This window comes from Aphis gossypii, chromosome X (assembly GCF_020184175.1).
Source record: "Aphis gossypii isolate Hap1 chromosome X, ASM2018417v2, whole genome shotgun sequence".
In the NCBI taxonomy this organism is placed as follows: Eukaryota; Metazoa; Arthropoda; class Insecta; order Hemiptera; family Aphididae; genus Aphis; species Aphis gossypii.
Genome location: NC_065533.1, coordinates 13,404,878 through 13,431,356, shown reverse-complemented (window position 1 = coordinate 13,431,356; position 26,479 = coordinate 13,404,878). Strand labels below are relative to the sequence as shown.

At 27.2% G+C, this 26,479-nt stretch overlaps 2 protein-coding genes and 1 long non-coding RNA gene across 7 annotated transcripts; 1 reads left to right on the top strand and 2 right to left on the bottom strand.

Moving 5' to 3' along the window:
• Positions 1-170: 170 nt before the first annotated feature.
• LOC114128992 (uncharacterized) lies at positions 171-4,716 on the bottom strand. Of its 2 annotated transcripts, XM_050207669.1 has the most exons (4): positions 4,523-4,716; positions 2,335-2,713; positions 1,127-1,772; positions 171-953 (listed from the first exon to the last, which is right to left on the bottom strand). In XM_050207669.1, the coding sequence occupies exons 3-4, from the start codon at positions 1,691-1,693 to the stop codon at positions 306-308; spliced, it is 1,215 nt and encodes a 404-aa protein (XP_050063626.1). In that variant the 5' UTR covers positions 1,694-1,772; positions 2,335-2,713; positions 4,523-4,716; the 3' UTR covers positions 171-305. The 2 variants fall into 2 exon arrangements, with proteins under 2 accessions (XP_050063626.1, XP_050063625.1); XM_050207668.1 differs by lacking the exon at positions 2,335-2,713.
• A 4,380-nt stretch (positions 4,717-9,096) lies between these two features.
• LOC126551810 (uncharacterized) lies at positions 9,097-13,235 on the top strand. Of its 2 annotated transcripts, XR_007605697.1 has the most exons (5): positions 9,097-9,240; positions 10,072-10,195; positions 11,026-11,149; positions 11,981-12,104; positions 12,964-13,235. It is a non-coding gene; the product is annotated as an uncharacterized LOC126551810 (long non-coding RNA). The 2 variants fall into 2 exon arrangements; XR_007605698.1 differs by lacking the exon at positions 10,072-10,195 and having other exon boundaries at positions 12,964-13,233.
• Positions 13,236-18,968: 5,733 nt separating this feature from the next.
• On the bottom strand, positions 18,969-25,992 carry LOC114129904 (uncharacterized). 3 transcript variants are annotated; one of them, XM_050206028.1, is made up of 12 exons: positions 25,815-25,990; positions 22,014-22,234; positions 21,775-21,936; positions 21,270-21,344; positions 21,136-21,189; positions 20,989-21,069; positions 20,792-20,911; positions 20,603-20,722; positions 20,363-20,461; positions 19,866-20,116; positions 19,636-19,798; positions 18,979-19,570 (listed from the first exon to the last, which is right to left on the bottom strand). In XM_050206028.1, exons 1-12 carry the CDS (start codon positions 25,832-25,834, stop codon positions 19,389-19,391), a joined length of 1,548 nt encoding a protein of 515 aa, XP_050061985.1. In that variant the 5' UTR covers positions 25,835-25,990; the 3' UTR covers positions 18,979-19,388. The 3 variants fall into 3 exon arrangements, with proteins under 3 accessions (XP_050061986.1, XP_050061985.1, XP_050061987.1); XM_050206029.1 differs by lacking the exon at positions 20,603-20,722 and having other exon boundaries at positions 18,969-19,570; positions 25,815-25,992; XM_050206030.1 differs by lacking the exons at positions 22,014-22,234; positions 25,815-25,990 and adding an exon at positions 21,437-21,482 and having other exon boundaries at positions 18,995-19,570; positions 21,775-21,923.
• Between the last annotated feature and the right edge of the window lie 487 nt (positions 25,993-26,479).

Below are 26,479 nucleotides of genomic sequence, written 5' to 3'. Positions count from 1 at the left end.
CAAGAAAAAACATTAAATGATGGAATCAAATTTAGTTTTTGATATATTAAAAAAAATGTACTTCTTTAGTAATTTCGAAACACAAATATCTTTTTAGGATATTAGATACAAATGTTAATTTGATTATAAATGGTCATAAAATAAAAATTGTATAAAATAAAAAATCAAATTTTGTGGGGCCTAGTTTTATTTGACTAACTGAGTCAATACAGCTAAAATATTAAATGTATTATTTAACTAATATGAATATACACTTGTTTAAAACAAGAATATTGCAATAGTCAATTTATATCTTTTTGCATCTATTACATTATTTTACAGAATTTTTGTGAAGTATCCTCATTTTCTCCATCTGTCTCAGAATTATTTTGAGAGGTTTCTTCTACAGGTTTTACAATATCACTATTGTTTTCACAAACAGCAGTCTCTGGTTCTAAGGAATTCTTTTTCCCAGCTATGGCTTCAGTTATGGAAGTATTTGGTTCATTTTCACTTATTGAAGTACTAAATGAAGTTATTTTTTGAAAAGGATATTTCATGAAGTTCCACAGTTTACGTATCTTAGTAGGCTTCTCTTCTTGTTCTGGTAAATCTTCAAATTTTCGCTTTCTTTCATTAATTAATACTTCTTCATCTTGTAATAAAATATCATCTTCGAATGCAGTGGCTAAAACCCCTTCAGAATGTAATGGTGCCCTTGATGATATTTCTAAGTATGAAGAAGGTGACCTAATTAATACTTCTTCATCTTGTAATAAAATATCATCTTCGGATGCAGAGGCTAAATCCATGTCAGAATGTAATGATGCCCTTGATGATACATTAGAGCACGAAGTAGATGATTTACTATTATTTAATTCTAAGTCATCATTTTCTGAATCGTGTGAATACTCATTATCATCTAAAGAATCACTAGGAGAATGTGGAACATCTAGACCTTTGATTGAATTTACCTGAAAAATTAAACAATTTTTAAACTGATATATATGATTTACATTCACAACATTTACATTTGACTTTTGAGTAAAATAAAAGTAAAGCCTAATGTTAATGTTTTGAATTATTACTCAAATTTAACAACAATTTATTAAGTTACATTATTATATTTCATGTAATTTCAACTTACTGGATTTTCTTTTACATCACTTTTTTCATCTAATTTATGATATTGATTAGAGATATCAGTAGAGCCTGCTTCTTGATCTTCTTGAGCGCCAGTTGAAGTAATAGTAGTATTAGAATTTTTATCAGAGTCTTCATGTTCATCACTTTCACTTTCTTCATCGTCAACATTATCACTAAAATGTAATGGCTGGATACTTGCAATTGCTTCAAATATTTCATTTAGACATTCTGGGTTATCAGGTACTAGTTTAATTATAGATTTAAATTTTTCATCTTCCTCATCTTCTTGTTGATCAATTTCATCAGGTATATAATTAAAATCAACTATCATTTGCAGATAAGGCTTTTTTTTACGTACTTCTGGATGGCGAGATACATTATATTTACACATAATATCATAATTAATACTAATTACTTGACTATTAGCATTATTCTTCCAGTAAAGTTTACTTTCAGTAACATACAGAGTGCCTTTTCCAAATGTAATCATATCAACTATTAGTTTAATATTAGATTTACAGCATTCAATTGATTCCTCATTTTCATTAAAATTAGCATGGGTATCCATTATTATATAATGTTTATAAAATTATTTATAATTGTTACGTGGAAACTAAATAATTAATAATATAGGAATCGGCTTGACACTGAAAAACACAAAACAAAGAGCCTAAGCTTAAATAGAAAAATACAATTACAAACTAATCAGTTCAACACTACTCATACAAAAAGCTTGAAACCTTATGTTTGATACAGATATAATAGTAAATTAGCTAATAAAAGTTATCAATAAACATATTTAAACTTGTAATTATCGATTGAGGAGTTTTATTGTTTGTTATATTGAAAGTATAAAATTGTCGTATTTGACTATAAATAAATAAAACTATGGATAGTTCTCTTAGTTAAGTATAATATTGTTTAATTTATTTCTTTTATATGGTAGTTAAAATAAAAAAAAAAATCCAATAAATAACAACCATAATTGAAATATTATAATTTATAATTATTAATTACCTAGTTAAAATGTATTATGCAATATGACCTAATGAGAAGCATCTTCAGTGGCAAATATAGAGGAGGCCCCTAGGTCCAGGTCTATAGTGAAATATCAGATTCAATCAAAAACATTTTATAAAGCAGTTTGCTTTATATGCATAATACTCGTATATATTATTTACATAACCATCGACTATGACCCGTACTTACGTTGTTTTTAATTTTTAACATTTTATATTACTGACTGATACCACGGTATCAGGATTTTGAAGATAATTATAATCTATCAATTATTGAAGGTGAATGGAGACTGTGGAAAAGTAAATGGAAACTGTTTTCTTTAAACTCATCTGACAGCAATCCAAAAAATACTATGAAAGCTTTAAAAAGTTTAACAAAGATGAATTTCCCACAATACATGTTCTATTGAAAATGAGGTTGAAAATATAATGTACCATACCTGTTACTCCTACATCTGTTAAAAAGAGTTTTTCAACACTAGGTCAATTTAAAACGTTTTTGAGGAATCAACAAAGAAACGTTAGACTGTCAGGCCTTGCGTTGAACACAATTCATCGTAATATTCCAACTTAATAAAGATGAAATTATCAGTATGTTTATTAAAAAAAATAGAAAAATGAATATTACATAAAATTTAAATGAGGAATCTGTTAAACGTCTCCTTGTGGATTTTTCAAAAATATTAGTTAACCTAGTGTTTTAAGGCTTAATTTATTATATTATACAATGTGTCCCGGGGCGAAGTGACCGGCCGCTGTCATATGAAAGTATACCTAAAATGACGAAGAAATAACCTTTAAAGTGGGGGTCTAACTCTTTTTTTTTTTGAGTTATGGGCAATTTAAGTTTTTTTAAACCAAACAAAAACTACCACGGATTTTTTTATGTTCTCCGAAACTTTTCAACATTTTAACATAATTTTTTTTTTGTTTTAAAGCTATTTAATTGTCCTTTCAACCAACATACGCAATTAAACCAAAATTATGTAAATTATTATTATTAAATTGAAAAAATTAAATTTTTTTATCAAAAGTTGGAATTTTTAAAAATAAATCTCGTATTACTCAAAATAATTCAATATTTAGTATGGGTTATTTTGATTGTGTATTATTCTACAGAATAATACCTTGAATACCTTATAAGTTTGGTTTTCATATCTTTCATAATCGCAGAGTTATAAGCAGCTAAACATTACAGGTCTTTTGTGATTTTAATTATTGGCAATTTATAATTTTTCTAAACATCAAGTATAACTTAGGCATAAACTCATTAGGGGCGATAGCAGCAGAAGAAATACGACAAAATCATGCTGAAATACAAAGGACTACACAAAGTGTTTCATTTAGAGCTCAAGCTTGTTTGCAGTTAGGTGGGGAACACTTTGAAAATCTTATTAATTAATCAAATAAACATAACATTTATTTCCTTGTTATTTAATTGTTATTATTATTAAACTACTTTATTTTTATTTTATTTTTAAAAAAAATTGACTTCTTACATTATTTATATCACCTAAAATTATCATAAAATAAATTGCCAATAATTAAAATCACAAAAGACCTGTAATGTTTAGCTGCGTATAACTCTGCGATTATGAAAGATATGAAAACCAAACTTATAAGGTAATCAAGGTATTATTCTGTAGAATAATACACAACCAAAATAACCCATACTAAATATTGAATTATTTTGAGTAATACGAGTTTTATTTTTAAAAATTCCAACTTTTGATAAAAAAATTTAATTTTTTCAATTCAATAATAATAATTTACATAATTTTGGTTTAATTGCGTATGTTGGTTGAAAGGACAATTAAATAGCTTTAAAACAAAAAAAAAATTATGTTAAAATGTTGAAAAGTTTCGGAGAAACATAAAAAAATCCGTGGTAGTTTTTGTTTGGTTTAAAAAAACTTAAATTGCCCATAACTCAAAAAAAAAAAAAGAGTTAGACCCCCACTTTAAAGGTTATTTCTTCGTCATTTTAGGTATACTTTCATATGACGGCGGCTGGTCACTTCGCCCCGGGACACATTGTATATAAATGTATAATGTAATAATAAATAATATGTATTTATAAATTAAAATTTTTCTATTTGTATTATTTATATCATAATTAAAATCACCCAGCCACTTAAATAATGTTGTAGCTATATATGCTCCCATGAAGGTGGTAAATTGGCCCGTATTGAAAATAATTACTATGTACGTCACTGAACGTCTTATTAACAAAAAATTACATTAACTAAATTAATCGTCTATTTCGGCGTCATAGCAAAATGAACGGCTATGGGGGTATTTTTTAGAGCCACGTTTATTATTATATATTCAATATGGATTTAGAAAATAAATTTAAATAGCAGTAGGTAGTGTCTTACCTTAAGAGATGATAATGCAATACGTACAAATGTGTAAACTGTAAAGTGTAAAGAGAAAATGTATAATAAAAAAAGAACGGATCAGACAAAATCAAATTCAAGAGTAATGTGACGAATAACAAGTACTTTAATTCTTAAAAACATTAAATAGAAAATCGGAATCAAGAATATCACTGTGTCAGACGGCAGGCATAAACACAACGAAACAAGAGATTAGGCGGTTTATAAGTTGTTTATATTCGAGACGGCGAGACAGTGTGGTCAAATGGAGAACGTAAAAAATAATTTCAATATTCGGAATCTGAACATTCTTTTATTGTGGTTCAGCAGTTGACAGCTGGTTGGAAGGTTGTTCTTCCCTTTCTTTATTTTTATTTAAATTTTAAGTATAATAGATTAATAGATTGAAATAACAGCTTTGTTGTATACTGTATAGTACTACGATAATTTTGAAATTTTGAATGTACTTCATGATTGAGATCTTGTTGGTCTTGAGGAGTTAAACAACAAAATGTTTGTTAAATTTGAATGCCATTAAAAAAAAAAAAATATATATTTTTAAGAACAGTGAGAACAGACGTTTTTTCGGCCTGAGGTACCTATAAACTTTTGTCCATTGACGTATCACCAAGTTTAGTAGGTCTGCACATAGTGGCAAATTTTGCGTCAGTTAGTTATCATATTTTTTTGACGGGTGGCATTTTGTCGAACTATGATAATGGTGATTTGTCAAACGGGCTTTTGTCGTTATTGGCTATTTGTCAGGTGACTTTTTGACGTCCTTCGATCTATATCTACAATTTTTTTTGCCGTGATACGCATATCATTGATATCTTTAAACGTATTAATGTAAGTCTTGTGAGTATAATTCTGTGATTTATAACGTAAGCTAGTCTCCAATATATTTGAATCACGCCCAAAGTTAACATGATACTAGGTCACTAGGAGACAGTGTGATGTAGGCCTGACGCTAGTTGGATCGACTTTACGACGTACCAAGTTGATTAGCCATGGTTTTGGCTTGCATGGAAGTGATTTATCGGACCTAGGAACCGATCTAGACAAAATAAGTGCTTGAGAGCTAAGTCGCTCAGTTACAAAAGACGTAAAACAAAATGGTGTAAAATGTAAATGCTGGGAAAACGTTTATTATAATAATTAAAATCAAAATGCACACTAAATGTGTAGACGACGAGAAACGCCGGACCGCAGACTTCAACACAGTGCTGTAGATACGAGCGTCTCATACTAAAGACATTACAATATGTTAAATTAACTATTAATTACCGTCTACGTATCTACCTACATATTAACTAAAATGATCATTCTCAGCTATTATTTATCATTTCTTTTTTTTTTTTTTGTTCCATTAAATATTTTTGGTCACATTATCAGGTAAACGGTAGGGCCCACTATACATATCAATAGTATGTGGACTTATTGGACTGCGCATTCCTACCACTGTGGCCCCTGTCTGTACTTTTTGAAATATTAACATAATGTGGCGAGAGAGACAAGACTATACTACACCTCACCACCTCACATGGAATAAGAAATTTACAGAACATGGATAAAACGGTGGCTTGTTTTTTAAACGTGTACATATCACATCTGATATATATATGTATATATATTTATATTTTTTTTTTTATAATATTTCACAAGTCTGTGGTAAGTGCCATGATTTAAGATAATATCGTACATACGATATCGTATCAGCGGGAATAAACGTATAGTCGGCGAGGCGTCGGGGCCGGGTACAAGTTGCACCATTCGACCAACTTGCAGGCAGGTACGACAGCAGCTGCACTGACTGTTACGTCGATAACAATAATTGTGGCGACTGGCGAGCGTTATTACTTATTATTATTATTATTTGCAGTGACGCGCACGTTATAGAGCACATGTCTTGACACTTCGGCCTTTGTCTTTAATATTCTCTATAATCGTGTACGCGTGTATTATAGTGTTTCTATTTAGTATTGTGTTCAACATTCAATACGACTTAATAGATGGGCACTGAAATAGTTCAATAACGAAAACCGCTGTAAGGATTGTGTCTCGTAAATTGTAAATCGTGAAATTAAAATCAAGCCGTTCAAATTCACCGTTATTATTTCTATTGTATACACGCAGTTGTACTAGTTGTAGGTAAGTAAAGTATTATTACTTAATGTGATCAGTTTCGGTCGTCTACATTACATAGTTTATAATATTATAATCTACATTTTTATTCTAGCTTACACAATTTATATTGTTCACCGTGTGTTTACTGAAAAGGTAGACTTTCAGAAAACATTCAACACATAATAACCAGACACTGATGCTTTCATGAATAAACACCGATGTTTTTGAGAATAAAAAGCTGAAATTGTTCGGTTAAATCAAACAATTAGCTGGATACTGGGTTTGTATTTATTTTATTTTATATAATTAAATTGTTTTCAGTAACTATATTGTTTAGAATGTCTTATTTTATTAAAGGTTAAGTAGGAAATGTTAATCTAAAATTTTGATTTTGCTCCAATATTTATTTATTTGTAAAGCCGGATTTCCACTTAGTACTTGGCCAATATTTGGTGCTGGTGGTTTGTGATTACACTTGCTATTCTGTTTGATTGCCATACTTATACAATTATTTGTCATTGGTGCCGTTCCCGAAGATTGTCGATAAATGTGACGCAAGTGAAAGGAAACATTTTACTTGTATTACTCGTTAAGTCTGTTAGTTGTGTGAAAACCGTAATCTTGCACAGTTCAAATGTATAATTATTGGTGTATTTTGGAAAGTAAAACTTGCTGCAGAAATTTGGATTTAGTAAAAGATAATATAGTTATAAGTCCAATACCTAGGTCATTGTTTGAAAATAACCTAACTTTGAGAATATAATTATGTTTATTACTTTTACTGTACCATGGTTTTTACATAAACAAAATTATCTTTTATATTTTTTTAATTATTAAAAATAATTTCTTAATAAGTTTCATCAATTGATTTATTAACTAAAGGGTCATAATTAATTTCGTTTTTAACAATTGGATAATTTGGTGCGACAGACAAAGAATCAATATTATTTTGTTCTATAATACCATTATAAGTATAGTGTGGATTTGTATGCATTTGTATAATTATTCTGGTTGATCAAGTGATTTGCTTAGTGAGCACAAAATGTGTTTCATAAATTATAATTTAAAAAATAAAATTTTAAGGGCATATTTTTAAGTATCTCAATGTTTTTTTTGTATGATACTATGATATACTAATGTCTATTATATTAAAAAAACAATTATAATTTCATAGTTTTGTATAATATCAAAATACATTGATATGTTTACTTGTAGGTATAAACAGTTTTCCCAAAAACAACCAAAAATTTAATTGCTTTTCTCATGATTAACGCGTACTTTCATTTTCAAACCAATTTTTAACACTTATTTCACATTCTGTTATTTTAAAGTTCTTCATACATACATCAGCAAATAACATGATAAGAATATCTGATACAAAAATTTTAGTTGATATTTACAAAACAAATTAAAGGATAAACACAAAAACTTCATTCAGGTTATAATGATAAATAACCTGCTTTTTCAAAAAATTTAATTTGAATACATACTAAAATAAAAAGAACTAATTTCATATAATCAAAAAATGTTGGTATACATTTTACAATTTTTTTTTTTTTTATGTTAACAATTATAGATTGAATACATACATATATATACATCTGTATTTCCTATAAAACCAAGCAAATACTTTTATTGCATTTTTCATTTAATTGATAGATGTCTGATTTGCACATTTATATACATTATTTTGGGTTATTATCAGGTATTCGCAATTTGCATTCTACATTTTAACACAATAGTGAGCCAAATTTCTGTAAATAGAGAATTTACTTTCAAATTGAATATAACCAACTATCATCTAAACAATATGACTGATTATACAACATACAATATTATAAAAATTATCTATAAAAAATCTTTTGTCCACTCTTCAAAAGGTCTACTATAAAATATACTTAATAAATAATGTTATAAAATTTTAAAATTTTAAATGAATTTAATTTGTTGTAAAATAAATAGAAAAACAAATTTGATGTCAAAATAATATTGTTATTAAGTATTCAATATTATCGAAAGATTATGATAAATATTTTTAAGTAATATTCCATAATGTATGTTTTGATTAACACATTAAACATGATAGGTAGTTATCATGTTTTTAATTTTTTTTGTTTTATTTAATATAATCAATTATGGATTATATACATGTATAAATCTGTATTTACTATAAAATCGAACAACTACTTTTACTTGATGATTTTGCACATTCCTATATATTATTTTGGGTTATAATCAGGTGTTCGTAATTTACATTTTACATTTTAACACAATAGTGAGCCAAATTTCTGTAAATAGAGTATTTACTTTCAAATTGAATATAACCAACTATTCTCTAAAGAATAAGACTGATTATACAACATACAATATTATAAAAATAATCTATAAAAAATCGTTTGGGGTTGTAAAAATCACTTACATAAATACACACAAAGTACAAAATTATAAAGTATATTATTTGTTACAGATGGACTAAGGATGAAGGAAGGGCAACTTCTGGACTTTTGAATCTAAAGTGTCACATGGTCAATATTAATTGGCAGGCAAATATGAATTCTTTACTGTGAATAGCTTTGGAAGGAAAGAATACTGTAAGTTAATTAACCTATATGGCAATTCAGCTATAGGGACAATTTAAAGCGATACATAAATGTGTAATTTATTTATTTTGTGATTGTTATTAGATTTTTTTCTGTACGTAGGTTTTTACCTAAAATAAAAGTTTATAGGGATACATTTTATAATTATAGGTCTTAATGAAAGAATATGTGTTTATTAATTTTTATCAAGGACTCTGAGATGAAATATCTTATTGGGGATTGTCCACTCTTCAAAAGGATTACTATAAAATATACTTAATAAATAATGTTATAAAATTTTAAAATTTTAAATGAATTTAATTTGTTGTAAAATAAATAGAAAAACAAATTTGATATCAAAATAATATTTTTATTATATTCAATTTTATCGAAAGATTATGATAAATATTTTTAAGTAATATTCCATAATGTATGTTTTGATTAACACATTAAACATGATAGGTAGTTATCATGTTTTTAATTTTTTTTGTTTTATTTAATATAATCAATTATGGATTATATACATGTATAAATCTGTATTTACTATAAAATCGAACAACTACTTTTAGTTGATGATTTTTCACATTTCTATATATTATTTTGGGTTATAATCAGGTGTTCGCAATTTGCATTTTACATTTTAACACAACAGTGAGCCAAATTTCTGTAAATAGAGTATTTACTTTCAAATTGAATATAACCAACTATTCTCTAAAGAATAAGACTGATTATACAACATACAATATTCTTAAAAATATCTATAAGAAATCGTTTGGGGTTGTAAAAATCACTTACATAAATACACACAAAGTACAAAATTATAAAGTATATTATTTGTTACAGATGGACTAAGGATGAAGGAAGGGCAACTTCTGGACTTTTGAATCTAAAGTGTCACATGGTCAATATTAATTGGCAGGCAAATATGAATACTTTACTGTGAATAGCTTTGGAAGGAAAGAATACTGTAAGTTAATTAACCTATATGGTAATTCAGCTATAGGGACAATTTAAAGCGATACATAAATGTGTAATTTATTGATATTGTGATTGTTATTAGATTTTTTTCTGTACGTAGGTTTTTACCTAAAATAAAAGTTTATAGGAATACATTTTATAATTATAGGTTTTAATGAAAGAATATGTGTTTATTAATTTTTATCAAGGACTCTGAGATGAAATATCTTATTGGGGATTGTCCACTCTTCAAAAGGATTACTATAAAATATACTTAATAAATAATGTTATAAAATTTTAAAATTTTAAATGAATTTAATTTGTTGTAAAATAAATAGAAAAACAAATTTGATATCAAAATAATATTTTATTATATTCAATTTTATCGAAAGATTATGATAAATATTTTTAAGTAATATTCCATAATGTATGTTTTGATTAACACATTAAACATGATAGGAAGTTATCATGTTTTTAATTTTTTTTGTTTTATTTAATATAATCAATTATGGATTATATACATGTATAAATCTGTATTTACTATAAAATCGAACAACTACTTTTAGTTGATGATTTGGCACATTTCTATATATTATTTTGGGTTATAATCAGTTGTTCGCAATTTGCATTTTACATTTTAACACAACAGTGAGCCAAATTTCTGTAAATAGAGTATTTACTTTCAAATTGAGTATAACCAACTATTCTCTAAAGAATAAGACTGATTATACAACATACAATATTATTAAAAATATCTATAAAAAATCGTTTGGGGTTGTAAAAATCACTTACATAAATACACACAAAGTACAAAATTATAAAGTATATTATTTGTTACAGATGGACTAAGGATGAAGGAAGGGCAACTTCTGGACTTTTGAATCTAAAGTGTCACATGGTCAATATTAATTGGCAGGCAAATATGAATTCTTTACTGTGAATAGCTTTGGAAGGAAAGAATACTGTAAGTTAATTAACCTATATGATAATTCAGCTATAGGGACAATTTAAAGCGATACATAAATGTGTAATTTATTGATTTTGTGATTGTTATTAGATTTTTTTCTGTACGTAGGTTTTTACCTAAAATAAAAGTTTATAGGGATACATTTTATAATTATAGGTTTTAATGAAAGAATATGTGTGAAATAATTTTTAATAAGGACTCTGAGATGTAAAATCTTATTGGGGATTGTCCACTCTTCAAAAGGTCTACTATAAAATATACTTAATACATAATGTTATAAAATTTTAAAATTTTAAATGAATTTAATTTGTTGTAAAATAAATAGAAAAACAAATTTGATATCAAAATAATATTTTTATTATATTCAATTTTATCGAAAGATTATGATAAATATTTTTAAGTAATATTCCATAATGTATGTGTTGATTAACACATTTAACATGATAGGTAGTTATCATGTTTTTAATTTTTTTTGTTTTATTTAATATAATCAATTATGGATTATATACATGTATAAATCTGTATTTACTATAAAATCGAACAACTTCTTTTAGTTGATGATTTTGCACATTTCTATATATTATTTTGGGTTATAATCAGGTGTTCGCAATTTGCATTTTACATTTTAACACAACAGTGAGCCAAATTTCTGTAAAAAGAGTATTTACTTTCAAATTGAATATAACCAACTATTCTCTAAAGAATAAGACTGATTATACAACATACAATATTATAAAAATTATCTATAAAAAATCGTTTGGGGTTGTAAAAATCACTTACATAAATACACACAAAGTACAAAATTATAAAGTATATTATTTGTTACAGATGGAGTAAGGATGAAGGAAGGGCAACTTCTGGACTTTTGAATCTAAAGTGTCACATGGTCAATATTAATTGGCAGGCAAATATGAATTCTTTACTGTGAATAGCTTTGGAAGGAAAGAATACTGTAAGTTAATTAACCTATATGGCAATTCAGCTATAGGGACAATTTAAAGCGATACATAAACGTGTAATTTATTGATTTTGTGATTGTTATTAGATTTTTTTCTGTACGTAGGTTTTTACCTAAAATAAAAGTTTATAGGGATACATTTTATAATTATAGGTTTTAATGAAAGAATATGTGTGAATTAATTTTTAATAAGGACTCTGAGATGTAAAATCTTATTGGGGATTGTCCACTCTTCAAAAGGTCTACTATAAAATATACTTAATACATAATGTTATAAAATTTTAAAATTTTAAATGAATTTAATTTGTTGTAAAATAAATAGAAAAACAAATTTGATGTCAAAATAATATTGTTATTAAGTATTCAATATTATCGAAAGATTATGATAAATATTTTTAAGTAATATTCCATAATGTATGTTTTGATTAACACATTAAACATGATAGGTAGTTATCATGTTTTTAATTTTTTTTGTTTTATTTAATATAATCAATTATGGATTATATACATGTATAAATCTGTATTTACTATAAAATCGAACAACTACTTTTACTTGATGATTTTGTACTCGATGTCTGATTTTGCACATTCATATATATTATTTTGGGTTATTATCAGGTATTCGCAATTTGCATTCTACATTTTAACACAATAATGAGCCAAATTTCTGTAAATTGAGTATTTACTTTCAAATTGAATATAACCAACTATCCGCTAAACATTATTACTGATTATACAACGTACAATATTATTAAAAATATCTATAAAAGATATTTTGGGGTTGTAAAAATTACCTACATAAATATTAAATACACACAAAGTACAAAATAATAAACTATATTATTTGTTACAGATGGAGTAAGGATGAAGGGAGAGCTTCTTCTGAAGTTTTGAATCTAAAGTATCACATGGTCAATATAAATTGGCAGGGAAATATCAATTCTTTACTGTGAATATCAGAAATAATTATTTTAGTATCACTAACTTGAGAACCTCCAAGTTAGTTTTATAGTTATAAAATAGTCAAAATTTTTAAATACCTATGTGAGTAACACAAATTGCAATTAAGATAACGCAGCGATACTCCACACCAAAATAACCAAAATCTCTTAGATAGGTAGTTATATAGATTAATCTATCTAAATTGTTAAATTATTAATTAACACATAATAAAATATTTATTTAACATAAAGTCACTTTTTTTTTGTTCTGGGGTTGGGTGGGGGATTGAACCCGACCACCCTGTAAATAGTCTACTGATTGTATTATATATTTTTGTCACATTTGAAATTACCGACACCTCTGTACGACCCTTAACATGTCGCCATTTTTGTCCAATCTAAGCGTTACACGACGACCGTCTTATTGTTCGACTATTGTTGACCTGAAATTTCGAAAAACATTATCCTGTAATAACGCAAAAATAAAAGAAAAGAAAAAAGAAAAACAAAACAAATTGAAAATAAAAATAATAATATTAATATATTATTTAATGTTTTTGAATATTATGGAATGTAAAGTGCAATGTATGTATGTGAGTGAGGTGGTCTAAATAAATTGTAAGGCAAACACAATTTACACAAGCCTTGAATGAATGCTTTAAATTTATTTATAAGTTATTCGATATTTTTAGTTATCTTAACTTAAGACCTATTATTTTAAATTTGCGCGATTACCTTCCTCCTGATCGTCGGAGGGTTCTCGAGGTCGTGATTGGAGAACGATCAAGTATACCGTTGATTAAATATTAAGTGAATTATTAATTTATTAAAATCTAATAAATTAATAAATAGAATAAGATACCTATATATAATTACGACTATATAAATATCGATGCGCATGCACCTTACCTTATCCGTAGCTGTCTATGATCGCAGTCGACGTAATAAGGAGAGAAAGAATTATTTTAAACTCTCTAAAAGAAATTACTAAACACTGATCGATTTTCGTTTTAAAAAAGTGAAATTGCACAGTTGTTGCTCGCAATATCTTTTGAGTGTGTGTTGGTTATCTGTGATGTGCTCCTGCTTTTGTCTGTTAGAAAGGTGCTCATGCACTGATGAAAGGAGATGACTTGGTCAAGCCAGCCAGAGTCGCAGGCGGCTTCATCAAAGGTCTCTGTGTTACCAAGAAACTGTCTTTATCACCGGCGACACAGACCCTTACTCGACCATCCATTGTCTCTGGCGGCACACGAAATAGATCACACATGTTGCGCTACACTGTCACAACTAGGTATAATATCCTACGTGACCAAATAATATAAATCGTTCCTTTCATTAGTTATTTAAGATGTTTATTGGGGCTTATTATGTGCGTGCGACAACTCGACTGTTATTTATTTTATTAAATAAAAATTAGAAATTTACAATCATGATATGTGAAAGTGAGCATATCATTACAATCCTTAACCATTTCTACAAACGGTACTGTGTGTCTTTGCGCCTGGGGTGCGGTGACAATTATTTTATATCCCTTCGTTCTTCCTTATAATGTAAGTCATTATTATATTACTTATTAATACTAATAACTTAGGTATGTAAAGAAATATTTAAATGCTTCGGTTCTTGTCAATCGTAACTTTATTCAATATACATTTTGCATACGAAACGATTAGATTTTTAAATACAAAGTTAATTTTTAATTATAGAACAGTTTAAGTTAAATTTGTACATAAAAGAGTGAAATGATAATGGGTACGTAAGCCGCACTGACGACGAAACGACAGTAGGGGAACTTACCAAACGGTTGTGTCAGCCAATACAATGCCAGATAACTCCAACAATTGCACCATTGACGGATTCACAAATCGTCTGATAAGTTGAGGGCTGAGGCCGCCTTTCCTAGTCGCGTAAGTCTTACTAGGTAGGGTCTTACTACGAATTCGGAAAGACGGTAAATGATATCAGTGTGATTGTTTCGTTGGGCCTTTTATACCTGGTTCATCAGCGATTAGTGATTACACCTGGTTGGTCTCGTGTTCTGTGAAACCTCAATAGTGCAATCGCCGATGAACGCACAATTGTAATGGTAATCAAGTATAGCAATTAATGAATATAGGAATAATAATAAATTGATAATATTATAATAACAATATAATAATAATAATAATATATGAATAATATAATAAGAATATTTTAATAAGATAATAAAAATGAGAAGATGATATTTTAATGAGCGCTTATCGCGCACAGCGCAAACATATTTGATTATAAATTAGCTAACAATATATAATTTTTTTGTATTTAAAGCCTATCGGGCTGACAATCAAAATAATGAAAATTTACTATTATTACTATTGTTCTAATTAGCCTATTTCAGCGTCACAGTAATCTCCACGTTAAACACTCACCACGGACTTAACCGTATTCCACATTCACAGATAACCACAGATGGAGAACGTTACAATCACAATTGTTATGGCTTACTGTCGACGACGGCAATAGACGATGGCTCGTGGAGTCCCATCGGCGGCGAGTTGACATTTCGTCGGTGGTAGCGGTAGTCGGCAGTGGTGATGACAGCTCGTAGTTTATTTTTTTGAATTTTGAATTTGAAAAATAAGTATGAAATCGAACTAATATGTTTAAATTTTGAAGAATGTGTTAAATCTTGAAAAAATGTCATTGAAAATTTATTTGTATTAGGTTACTGTTTGAATCTTTTTTTTTCTTTTCCAAGTTTGGTGGGCTTTTGTATTTGTTTGGGTTGGTGGTCATGCTTGTTTAATATTAGTAGATCTTCTTTTAAATGGTCTTCTCCAAAAAGTTGCAAATATCTCGTTTCTAAAATCTTATCAAGGGTTTTATTTTTTTGTCGGGCAGGTAGTGTTGAGTCGTAGCTATTTTTTTTAATAATATTATCCATTACTTCTTTGATTAAAACACTCAGGCGTCAATACGGATTTTACAATATTCCACTAGCAATGGTTTTAACTTGTGCCGGTAATATGGTACGATATCGACGGGCGTTATCCGTTTGTTCTCTGTGCATGGGCGTTATAATACGAATTTTACCGCATTCCACATCCACAGATAACTACGGGCGGAGAACGTTACAATCACAGTTGTTTTGATGACTTACTGTCTAAATAGACGATGGCTTGTAGAGACCTCGTCGGTGGTAGCGGTAGTTCGGCGGTGACAGCTCGCAGTCTCGTCGGTGGCGGATACGGCGGCGGTCAAAAACTGTAGACCGATGGCTGAAGGCTATAGAACGGTTACGAGATAGATCCCTGGGCGTTTATACGGTATGTCACCGTATTCCGCTGAGATGCAACTGCTGAGCGGTTAGAATTGGTTTGTATTGGACCACTATATCTATAGTATTGACCCGTAACCTATCAGATGAGTGCGGTCACCGCAGCATTCGCGTAATGCGGGTGACTCACTCGGCTCGCCCTATTGTCGCGTATAGAACTAATTATTAATGGACGAGTAATAGTGAGACGCTATCTTGCGTAACGATTTTTTTATTACACTTATTTAATTACATTTTATCATTTCTATTAGTGTTTGTTAGAAACAAAACAAATATTTTATTTCATTTTTATCCAGCGCCACGGTCGTGGCGCGAGCTAAGTAAAAAAAAAAAAAAAAATAACTGCACCACGGTGTGTGTAATGTGTAGGTAGTGTATAGTACTATAGTACATCGAAGCAGGAGTTGCCCGTTTAAACTGTCTAAAATACAGACAAATTTGTTATACCACATAAATAATTTTATACTACATCAATTATTATAACTCCTAGTAAACTCCATAACATCAGAAATATTGGGTATAACGTGCTTTTGTAAAAATCATCAAAATCGTACTACAATTATTATTTTAAAAACGCAACACGTTTGTTGCGATCTTGAGTCGTGTTCAGAAAGATAGGTACTTAATAGTAAATTAGTTAAACACTTATTCACTCGTGTACTTTAAAATAACATAGAATGTATATTTTAATCGTACAAATTTATAATCAAAATAATTAAGCGCACAGTCGTAAGTTCACTAGACCTTTAACTGATAATAGAATTTATTATTATATTTTTTTTCAAAAAATATCCACATTGTAAACAATTATTTTATTTATTTGAAAATTTGAACATTATCATTCTATCATAAGTTTTTTTGCACCGATTATATGTAAGTACCTACTATTATTATTCTTTTTATCAGTGTTAACTCTTCGTATTATAATTGTGTTAAAAATGCAAATATCAAATTATAAATGAGATAAATATTAGTAAACTGACGTCAATACTTAAGAATGTTTAGTAATTTAGAATTTCTTACAAGAGTACGATAGTATTTACTAATGTCGATATATAAGCTGTTCAAATAGCAATATTGCTATAATCATAATTTCAACATTTTATTTTAGATATTAATATAATATTATTATATAGACAATGAACATAAACTAAAGTTTTGGAATCATCATGTACCTATCTTACTTGTATAAATAATATTAATGATAACATAATATTATGTGTTAATAATAACTAATACGTTTCCTATATAGACATATTATTATGAACATGATGAATGTATCGATTTAAATTTAATGTTATAATAATAATTATATTATATTATATTTATTTGTATGTATATATATATTTTATTAATTAATTTATCAATATTAATTTCTAAACAATATTAAGTACAAAAACGGAATACTATCGATTATAAATGGGTAGTAATAGTTAATATTTTGTTATTTTTAATAAACGTTTATACCTACTTACGTAAGAATACTCATTGGAGTGTTTTTACCATAAATAATAATATTAGTTATTTTAAAAGAAATTAATTGGGAGATTTAATTTTAACAAAAATTATGTATTAAATATGATGATTTTTAAATAATTAAATGTATTATAATATAATTAATATAATATTATTATTATATGTCTGTATAGGCATTTCACTAACATTTAAATATAACAAATTAAATTTAACTAAAAGAGTCGTAGAAAAATATTAGAAGTGACACTCTAATTTTAAAAAAGGGAGCCCTAACAACACTAAGTTATCCAAACGATATCTAAATGATATCCCAATTTCGGGAAAGACAGATTCTGGACAACTTATTTTGATATCTTCTGGGTAACTTATTGGCTATCCAAATTTCCGTGTATATAGTACATCTTTTAATAGATATCCACAAGATTACTTAATTTGGACCATATGAAGTTCTTAATGATATCCAGGTGATAGCATTTTTTAAACCTTTTTGATGTCTATAATCATCACCCACAGGATATCTTTAATTGCACCATTTTATACATTTCATGGATATACATTGGATGGCTTTATTTATATCTTTTTGACATATATTTTATAAACATCAGTATACCTTGTATATTTTCTAGGAAGTATACTTATAGAGTAGAAAGTATACTATATATAAGAATTTCAAAGCTTTTTTTCCTGGGTGTGGGTATTGTATCGATTTATAATTTAAACACCTAGTCATATTTTGACTGCCTATATATTATAAGATATAACGTAAATATAGAATATACGAGTAGAATACCATTAAACATTTTAAAACCTAATAAGTAATAATGATGATATAAAAATAAAAAGTTGATTTTAATAAATATGAAGAAAAAAATGTATAGGTACCCATGTTACCCATATTTTTTCATATTATTCATAAAAAATGACACGGGGATATATGACAACAAAATAATATAATCACAAATAAATTGTAAAAACATGTTTTTTATAATGTTATTTATTAAAAGTAAAAAAAAACCAACATTATAAGGTATATTATAATATAATATAATACTTATAACTGAAAAACAAAATATTGACTGTAGGTATACTTCTATACTTATTAATTAAAATTATAAAAAAAACCAACATTATTATATAATATAATACTTATAACTGAAAAACAAAATATTGACTGTAGGTATACTTCTATACTTATTAATTAAAATTATAAAAAAAACCAACATTATTATATAATATAATACTTATAACTGAAAAACAAAATATTGGCTGTAGGTATACTTCTATACTAATTAATTAAAATTATAAAAAAAACCAACATTATTATATAATATAATACTTATAACTGAAAAACAAAATATTGGCTGTAGGTATACTTCTATACTAATTAATTAAAATTATAAAAAAAACCAACATTATAAGGTATATTATAATATAATATAATACTTATAACTGAAAAACAAAAAATATTGACTTAAGTAGGTACACGTCCATACTTATTTATTAAAATCATAAAAAAAACTATTAATAATAGGAATTTAACAATTAATCTGAACATGATTCATCACCATGTTCGGGGCCGCATTCAGTCATCATTACTTCTAAATCTTTATCATTATGTCTCGTCAGTTCATTTCTATATCGTTCAGAAGCCCGGCGTATCCAGTTATGTATTTCTTTGATCACCTTATGATTAGTTGCTTTTTCAGAACTGTTTCTTATCACATCTTTTAAAAATTTTAAAAAAAAAATTAAAATACATAAATTAATAAAGACTCTGTATAAAACTCACCAATAACTATATTATGAAGTTGAAGTGTTTTGAAACCTCGTTTATTCTTTTTTATCCCAGCATATGTCATGCAAGAAGCAAGTTTATTAGTTATCAAAAATTTTAATGCATTAAAGGTTTTTTGTTTTACAGATTCACCTCCAATTTTTGATAACTCATATATCTGAAAACAATAAAAATTTAAAAAAATATTGAAGTGTAAAATAGAGAAATACAATTATATTTATTACCAGCTGTTTTTTAAAGTCGTCGTCATTTACTAATTTAACTTCAATAGATAAAAGTGCATCTTCAGTATCAATAGGAAAGTAAACATGCATGTTTAAATCAGTATTTTTGTTTGAGTTTACAGATGTATTCTTGAGTTCTCTTATATTATCATTGATATTTTTTAATACAAGTAACATTTGGTTAATTTTGAACTGCATTTTACAAACACTTTCAATTAAATGATTTTGATTTGTTACATCCATTAATGGACCTTACATAACAATAATAATAAAAATATATAAATATGTATGATACATTTTTGTATTATTACAAATCTTATGCTTAGTAGCATGAACAATTTATTAATGTAATAGTTCAATAAAATTTAATGAACCAATCACAGACTACTAATTCATGTTTAAGGGACCATTGGCTCACTATTGATTCGTTAAATGTTAAATGACTGTTCATGCAACTCGGCATTAAAGTTATAAAAAGGAAAAAAAAGAAAAATTACCATTTATATTTATCAATAAAGATTTCATTTCATCAGTTGAGAGCACGGTAGAACTATTGTTGTTATTTTGTCCAGATATTATAATAACCTCAGTGTTTTCTAGAAAAGTGGTATCATATATTTAAATTATTGCAAATATACCAATAAATTTATATGATAAAAATATTCAATAGAACAAAAATAAATAGATTAATTATTTTATCTTAATTGTAAAATATTATAAAACTAACGGTTTCTTACCAGAAATGTTAATTTTTTCATTTTGTTGTGTACTGGTGTTGATGGGAATTAAGTGGTCTTGAATAGGGACTTCTACTGGTTTACTGTTATTGGCCAGTAAATCATTAGTAATTAATGATTCTATATTTAAAAATAAAAACAAAAATTAATTAATAATAAAAAAAATAATAAAACAAACGGTTTTCTCACCAGAAATGTTAATTTTTTCATTTTGTTGTGTACTGGTGTTGATGGGAATTAAGTGGTCTTGAATAGAGACTTCTACTGGTTTACTGTTATTGGCCAGTAAATCATTAGTAATTAATGAATCTATATTTAAAAATATAAACAAAAATTAATTAATTATTAAAAGTATATAAATAATTTGTAATTATAATTCCACTAACCAAACTGAGGATCATAATTATTGAACATATCAGGTGATGAACTTTGACTGTTTAATTTGTCTTCATGACTTTCATAGATGTCTGGAAATAAAATTATATCAATGCTGTTATCCATGTGAGAAAATGCAAGTTAAAAACAAATAATACCTTTATATAACTGAGGAGGATTTGGCAATTGTAGACTATGCCCAAAATGACTCACTAAATAAAGAAATAATAAATAATGAAATACATAATTACAATTTATTATAAAATTTTAAAATAAGCTTATAGAAAAATACCTTTATCATTAACAGGAGGATTTGGTACTGATAAGATTTGCTTAGTTTTATTTTGTTTAAAACCCTCAGGGAAACCTATATGTTTTAAAACATTACACACAACATTATAAGCACATATTTTAATTTAAATAAGATTAATAATTTTTAAATGCACTGAACAAATGTACATTTACTAATTATTGAAGTTTCTGTAATTTTTTTTTTTTTTTTTGGCTGAAAATAAATAGAAAAAGTAAATGTAACTAAAAAATATATCTAAAAACAGTTTTAATAACTCATAAATATAAATTAAAAAATATATTATGTTTTATTTGAAATTGTTTGACCAATAAAATTACATAAATTATATGCAATTTTAAAGCTAGTTATGAATTATACAGTTTTAATAACTCATAAATATAAATTAAAAAATATATTATGTTTTATTTGAAATTGTTTGACCAATAAAATTACATAAATTATATGCAATTTTAAAGCTAGTTATGAATTATACAGGATGTATTACCTGGCACATTTTTCTGAAGATTGCAGAACTCGTCTGAATCTGATTCCAAAACTTTAGCAGCAGTATATTTTCTTTTGATTTTTGATACATCAATATCAGTGCTATCCAAATCTGTTTGGTTTTCGGCTTTCTTTAATTTTTTCTTTGCGGCTAGAAAATCATCTATATAAACAAACAATTGACAAAGTATATATTTCTCAGTAAATGAGTGTTTGCATATAAAGTATTGAAATACGAACCACAAGACGCAAGAATTCTTTTTAAATTAAAAGTATTCCAATTATCCTTAGGTTCAACCATTTTTGTACAAAACTTTTCATATCTTATATTGTTAGTGGTGAGTGGAGGAAATTTTGTAGCACTGCCATTGTGTATCAACCAATTCCTTGGAATAATTTGAATCCCCTCATCATCAAACTCCACAACAATATATTTGTAGTAACTATATTTCATCATTCCACTATAAATTTGATTTTAAGTTATAGAATGTACATAAATTAAAACTAAGGGAATAATTATCTATATAATATTTATAACTATACATAAAATAGAATAACATATTTTTCTACTGTAAATAATAGAAAGATTATAAGCATATTTAAAAACACAATTATATTTAACTGTATACATTCAGTTACAAATATTAAATATGAATAGTACAAATTTATAAGACTTAATATATAAAACTATTTTCAAATGGTATGTATGTATGTACAAAAAATATGTATTAAAATGAAACTTATAATACAGGCCTCTCATCTTGTTCTGTATGAAGCATTGGAAAAGCAAAATACTTTTTTTGAGACATATATAGAAAATACTTTGCTTTGATCTCATGGATTGACCAGCATTTTATTTCAGACAATGTGGATACCTTATAAATACGTAATAAACTAGACTCACACGGAGACTCATATACGTTAACTTTATTTAAAAATTCTTTTCCCACAATCACATATCCCTGAAGCATGTTGTGGTAAGCTATATTTAAAATCAAAACAATACTGTTATTAAATAAGCAGCAGCACTTATTTCCTTTTCCCAACACACTAAAAGTAAGTTTATGATATATAATTGATCTATATTGTATGTCTGTGCAACCATCTACGATTGGCCCTAGATTATGTCTTGTTTTTAGAACTACTTGGTCTGTTCTTAAAGAATTGTCTACTTTAGACTCTAACTTACAATAATTTGCTTCTTCTAATCGTCTTGAAATTTGCTGTAATGGTTTATCTTTTTTACGAATCAGTTTCTTTAATATTTGATTATAATTTTCAAACTTAAAACAACTAAATCTATCTAAAACACCAAATTTTCTAACATCATCGACTATATGTAATAATCCATGCACATTATGTGACACATGGTGGGAACCATAAATAAATTTAAATGTGTTCACAAAATATTGTATCAGTTCTTCAGTGTAAAATAAATTTGTTTCATTAGAAGAAAGTTGTGGAGAACATAGGATAGTGACTGCTACATGTAAGCATAAAAAATTTTCATACACATTTGGTGCTAAAACTGTTTTAAGAATGACAGGCCCTGTATATAACAATAATTGACGAAATTCCGTCGCTTTCCAGTCGGGTAAGTAACGAAGACTCCGAGGCTTTCTCTGGAACTCTACCGGAATATAGGTTTTCAATGCAATCAATGATTCGGAAATAATTTGTTTTTTTCTAAAAGGTAATCTTACTGAAATTTTGTCATTACACCAAAGATTAAGAAGTTTTTTACAGATACCTATACAAATTAGATGTAAATAATCCATAGGGACATTTGTGACTAATCCAAGCTTAGGAATATCCTCCAATGCACTACGTCCCATGTGAAAATCATTATCAAGTTTTGTTTCATAATCAGAATCAAGTCGCTTGATACCAGATTTAAAAGGAAAACAGACTCGATTTTCTTTATATTCACCATGTGTAGTACATTTTGTACAACTGCCATATCCTGAATGTCCTTTTATGTTTAACAAAAAAGCTTTTGCAGGACTATCTGCTGATATTGCTGAAATAATACACGCATAATGCATACTTTCAAATGTTATACCATTTTCAACCAAGAGCTTAGCTTCCACAACAAAATCTTTAAGGTATTCCATACTATCAGCTGGTTTTGTATCTCCGTGGTATATTCCAATTATAAAAACATCATTATAGCCTAATACAGATCCGAGTATAGGCCATAACTGACTTTGAGACGAATTTGATATTGGTAGTCCATCGACATTTATCACTAGTTCAATAGTTGGTTCAGTAAAGGGTGCATTTCTTTTTAAAAATTGTTGAACTCCTAATTTAATTCCCCTGTGCCAATAATGACCTGGGTTAACATTTCTAATCGTTGTAAACTTGGGGGTATGAAGAACAGTTCTAGAATCCTTGGGAAGAAAATCAAGACTTTGGTGTGTTCTAAGAATCTTTAGTAATTTCGTGAAAGAAGTATGAGATATGTTCTCTTCGACTTTCCAACGAGATATATTATTGACAAAATTTATTTCAAAATTTTTATTAGTTTGAGATACACATGCTAAAGTTTCCCTGAAAATGTCTTCATGATATGGGATACTATGGTTTATTTCTAAATTTGTTTTAGTGAATTCATTCATTGAAGTATCTACTGAAATTTCATGAAATGATGAAATAGAATTACTAAATTCTGTAGAATGTACATTTTGAGAAACTTCATGTTCTGAATCAAATGATTCGTCAACAATAGCAATGGCATCAGTAGATATATTTTGAGTTACTTCAACCTTTATTTCAGTATTTTTATTGTTATTTTGGTGAATATAATTACAAGGTTTAATAGTAACATTTATACCAGAAGAATAATCATATTGTGATTTCAATTGATTCATTTTATTTAGTTGTTCAATTTCTAATTTTAAACGATTTTGAATTTGTCTTTTTGACAAATCAAGAAGTGATTTTTTTGACCGTAAATTATTTCTGAAATTAATAAAAGAGAAAATAGAAGAGTATTGTATTTAGTTGAATTATATTTCAAAGAAAAAATATATGATTTTTAAGATGATAGGTATTATTGGTGTAATTACCCGTGTAATTATATAGTTTATCTTGGATCTACTTCAAATTGTATTTTCTATAGGAAACTATAAGACTATATATATAGTAGTATATATATATAGACTATAGTCACCTTATTTATTAATTATACTTATACCTATAAAAGCTATAACTTAAATAGAAAAAAGTTATAAAATAAATCTTTTTTAAGCAGTTATAGAGACCATGGAAGTGTACAGTATTATATATAAATTAATTTATTAGTTAATTATGTTAACAAATTTTGAATTTGTAATATTACTAAAATAATAGTGATATATTAAATTATTATAATATGCTACTGTATAGACTTCTGTCTATGTTATACTATAATAGTACCTATATATAATATACATTATATAATATTGCATAGTAATACCACAGACTATACGAACAATGCATATAGTCTGTGGTAATACTTATGTTTCATTTTAATATTCACAGTATATGTACATTTGAACTTTTATTATTTACCTTATTATATAATTATATTATAATAGGTATTAAAAATTAAAATAATGAATACAATAAATTAAGAACAGCTGTGTTATGACTTATCATCTTATTTATAGGTACAATCAAATTATAACAGTTCACTAATTATTATAGAATTATTATTTAACACTGTAAAGGTCCCCACACACTGGAGCGGTGGCAGTAAATACTAAATTCTATTGTCTTGGCTTTACCGCGGCGGTGAGCGGTGAAATGTGTCCAGCGTTAATTTAACGCCACCGCTCCAGTGTGAAAAATTCTACAAACTAAATAACGTGTATCAAACAAATAACAAATAACAAATAACAAATATTTGTTTATTAAAACAAATACTACTCAACAATAAAAGATTAATCTCAATTAATTAATATCGTCAGTAATGAGTGGTTGGTTGTTTCAACGTTCATAATATAATTCTTGAACTGTAAATGAAAAACTACAAGAAATGTATGCACGTAGGTATACCTGTTGTGGTGGTCTTCCATCGTAAGTCGTAACACTGCCGTTGAACCATCCGAATTCCGAATATTATTGTTATTATAATTATATTAAGTTATAATTATAATTATAATAATAAGTTAACTTGGCAGATTCGCGAGTCACGAATCACGAAGTCACGTGCGTGAAATATCTAATTTACGTAAATGATAAATAAAATAATAATGTGCTATCATTATCGCTACGGGATATCTTATAGATAGCATTTCGTTCAAAACTTGATAATACAAATGTCATAATTTAAGATATCATTGGCCGTTCTAAAGATGTCCTATTTTGTACTTTCTATTTTATTTTTAACTCGATATCGCATAGGGATCTACAAGATGCCTTAGAGATATCCACAAACATGATTAAAATAAGATATGAAACGGCTTTACCCTTTTTAATCCCTCGTCAAAAAATGTTATTAGGGAGCAGTCTCTATAGTGTTTCCAGGTCTTCTAAAACAGTGGTTCTCAACCTTTTTGGTTTCGCGGACCACCTAGAATCAAAAATCTAGATTTAAGTAGGACTACGGACCATTTTGGGTTTTGGTTCACTTAACTACTATACTGAAGATATAATATTATTGTATTATACGGACCGATACCGTTTTTATCGCGGACCGGCGATTGAGAACCACTGTTCTA

Coding starts and splice junctions, on each gene's coding strand:
- LOC114129904 (XM_050206028.1), bottom strand. CDS start 25,834: ATGGAAGACCACCACAACAG. Junction 22,235..25,814: donor ATGGAAGACCACCACAACAG/GTATACCTACGT, acceptor TCAAATTTATAG/TGGAATGATGAAATATAGTT. Junction 20,462..20,602: donor TGAAAAAATTAACATTTCTG/GTAAGAAACCGT, acceptor CCACTTTTCTAG/AAAACACTGAGGTTATTATA.
- LOC114128992 (XM_050207669.1), bottom strand. CDS start 1,693: ATGGATACCCATGCTAATTTTAATGAAAATGAGGAATCAATTGAATGC. Junction 954..1,126: donor GTGATGTAAAAGAAAATCCA/GTAAGTTGAAAT, acceptor TTAATTTTTCAG/GTAAATTCAATCAAAGGTCT.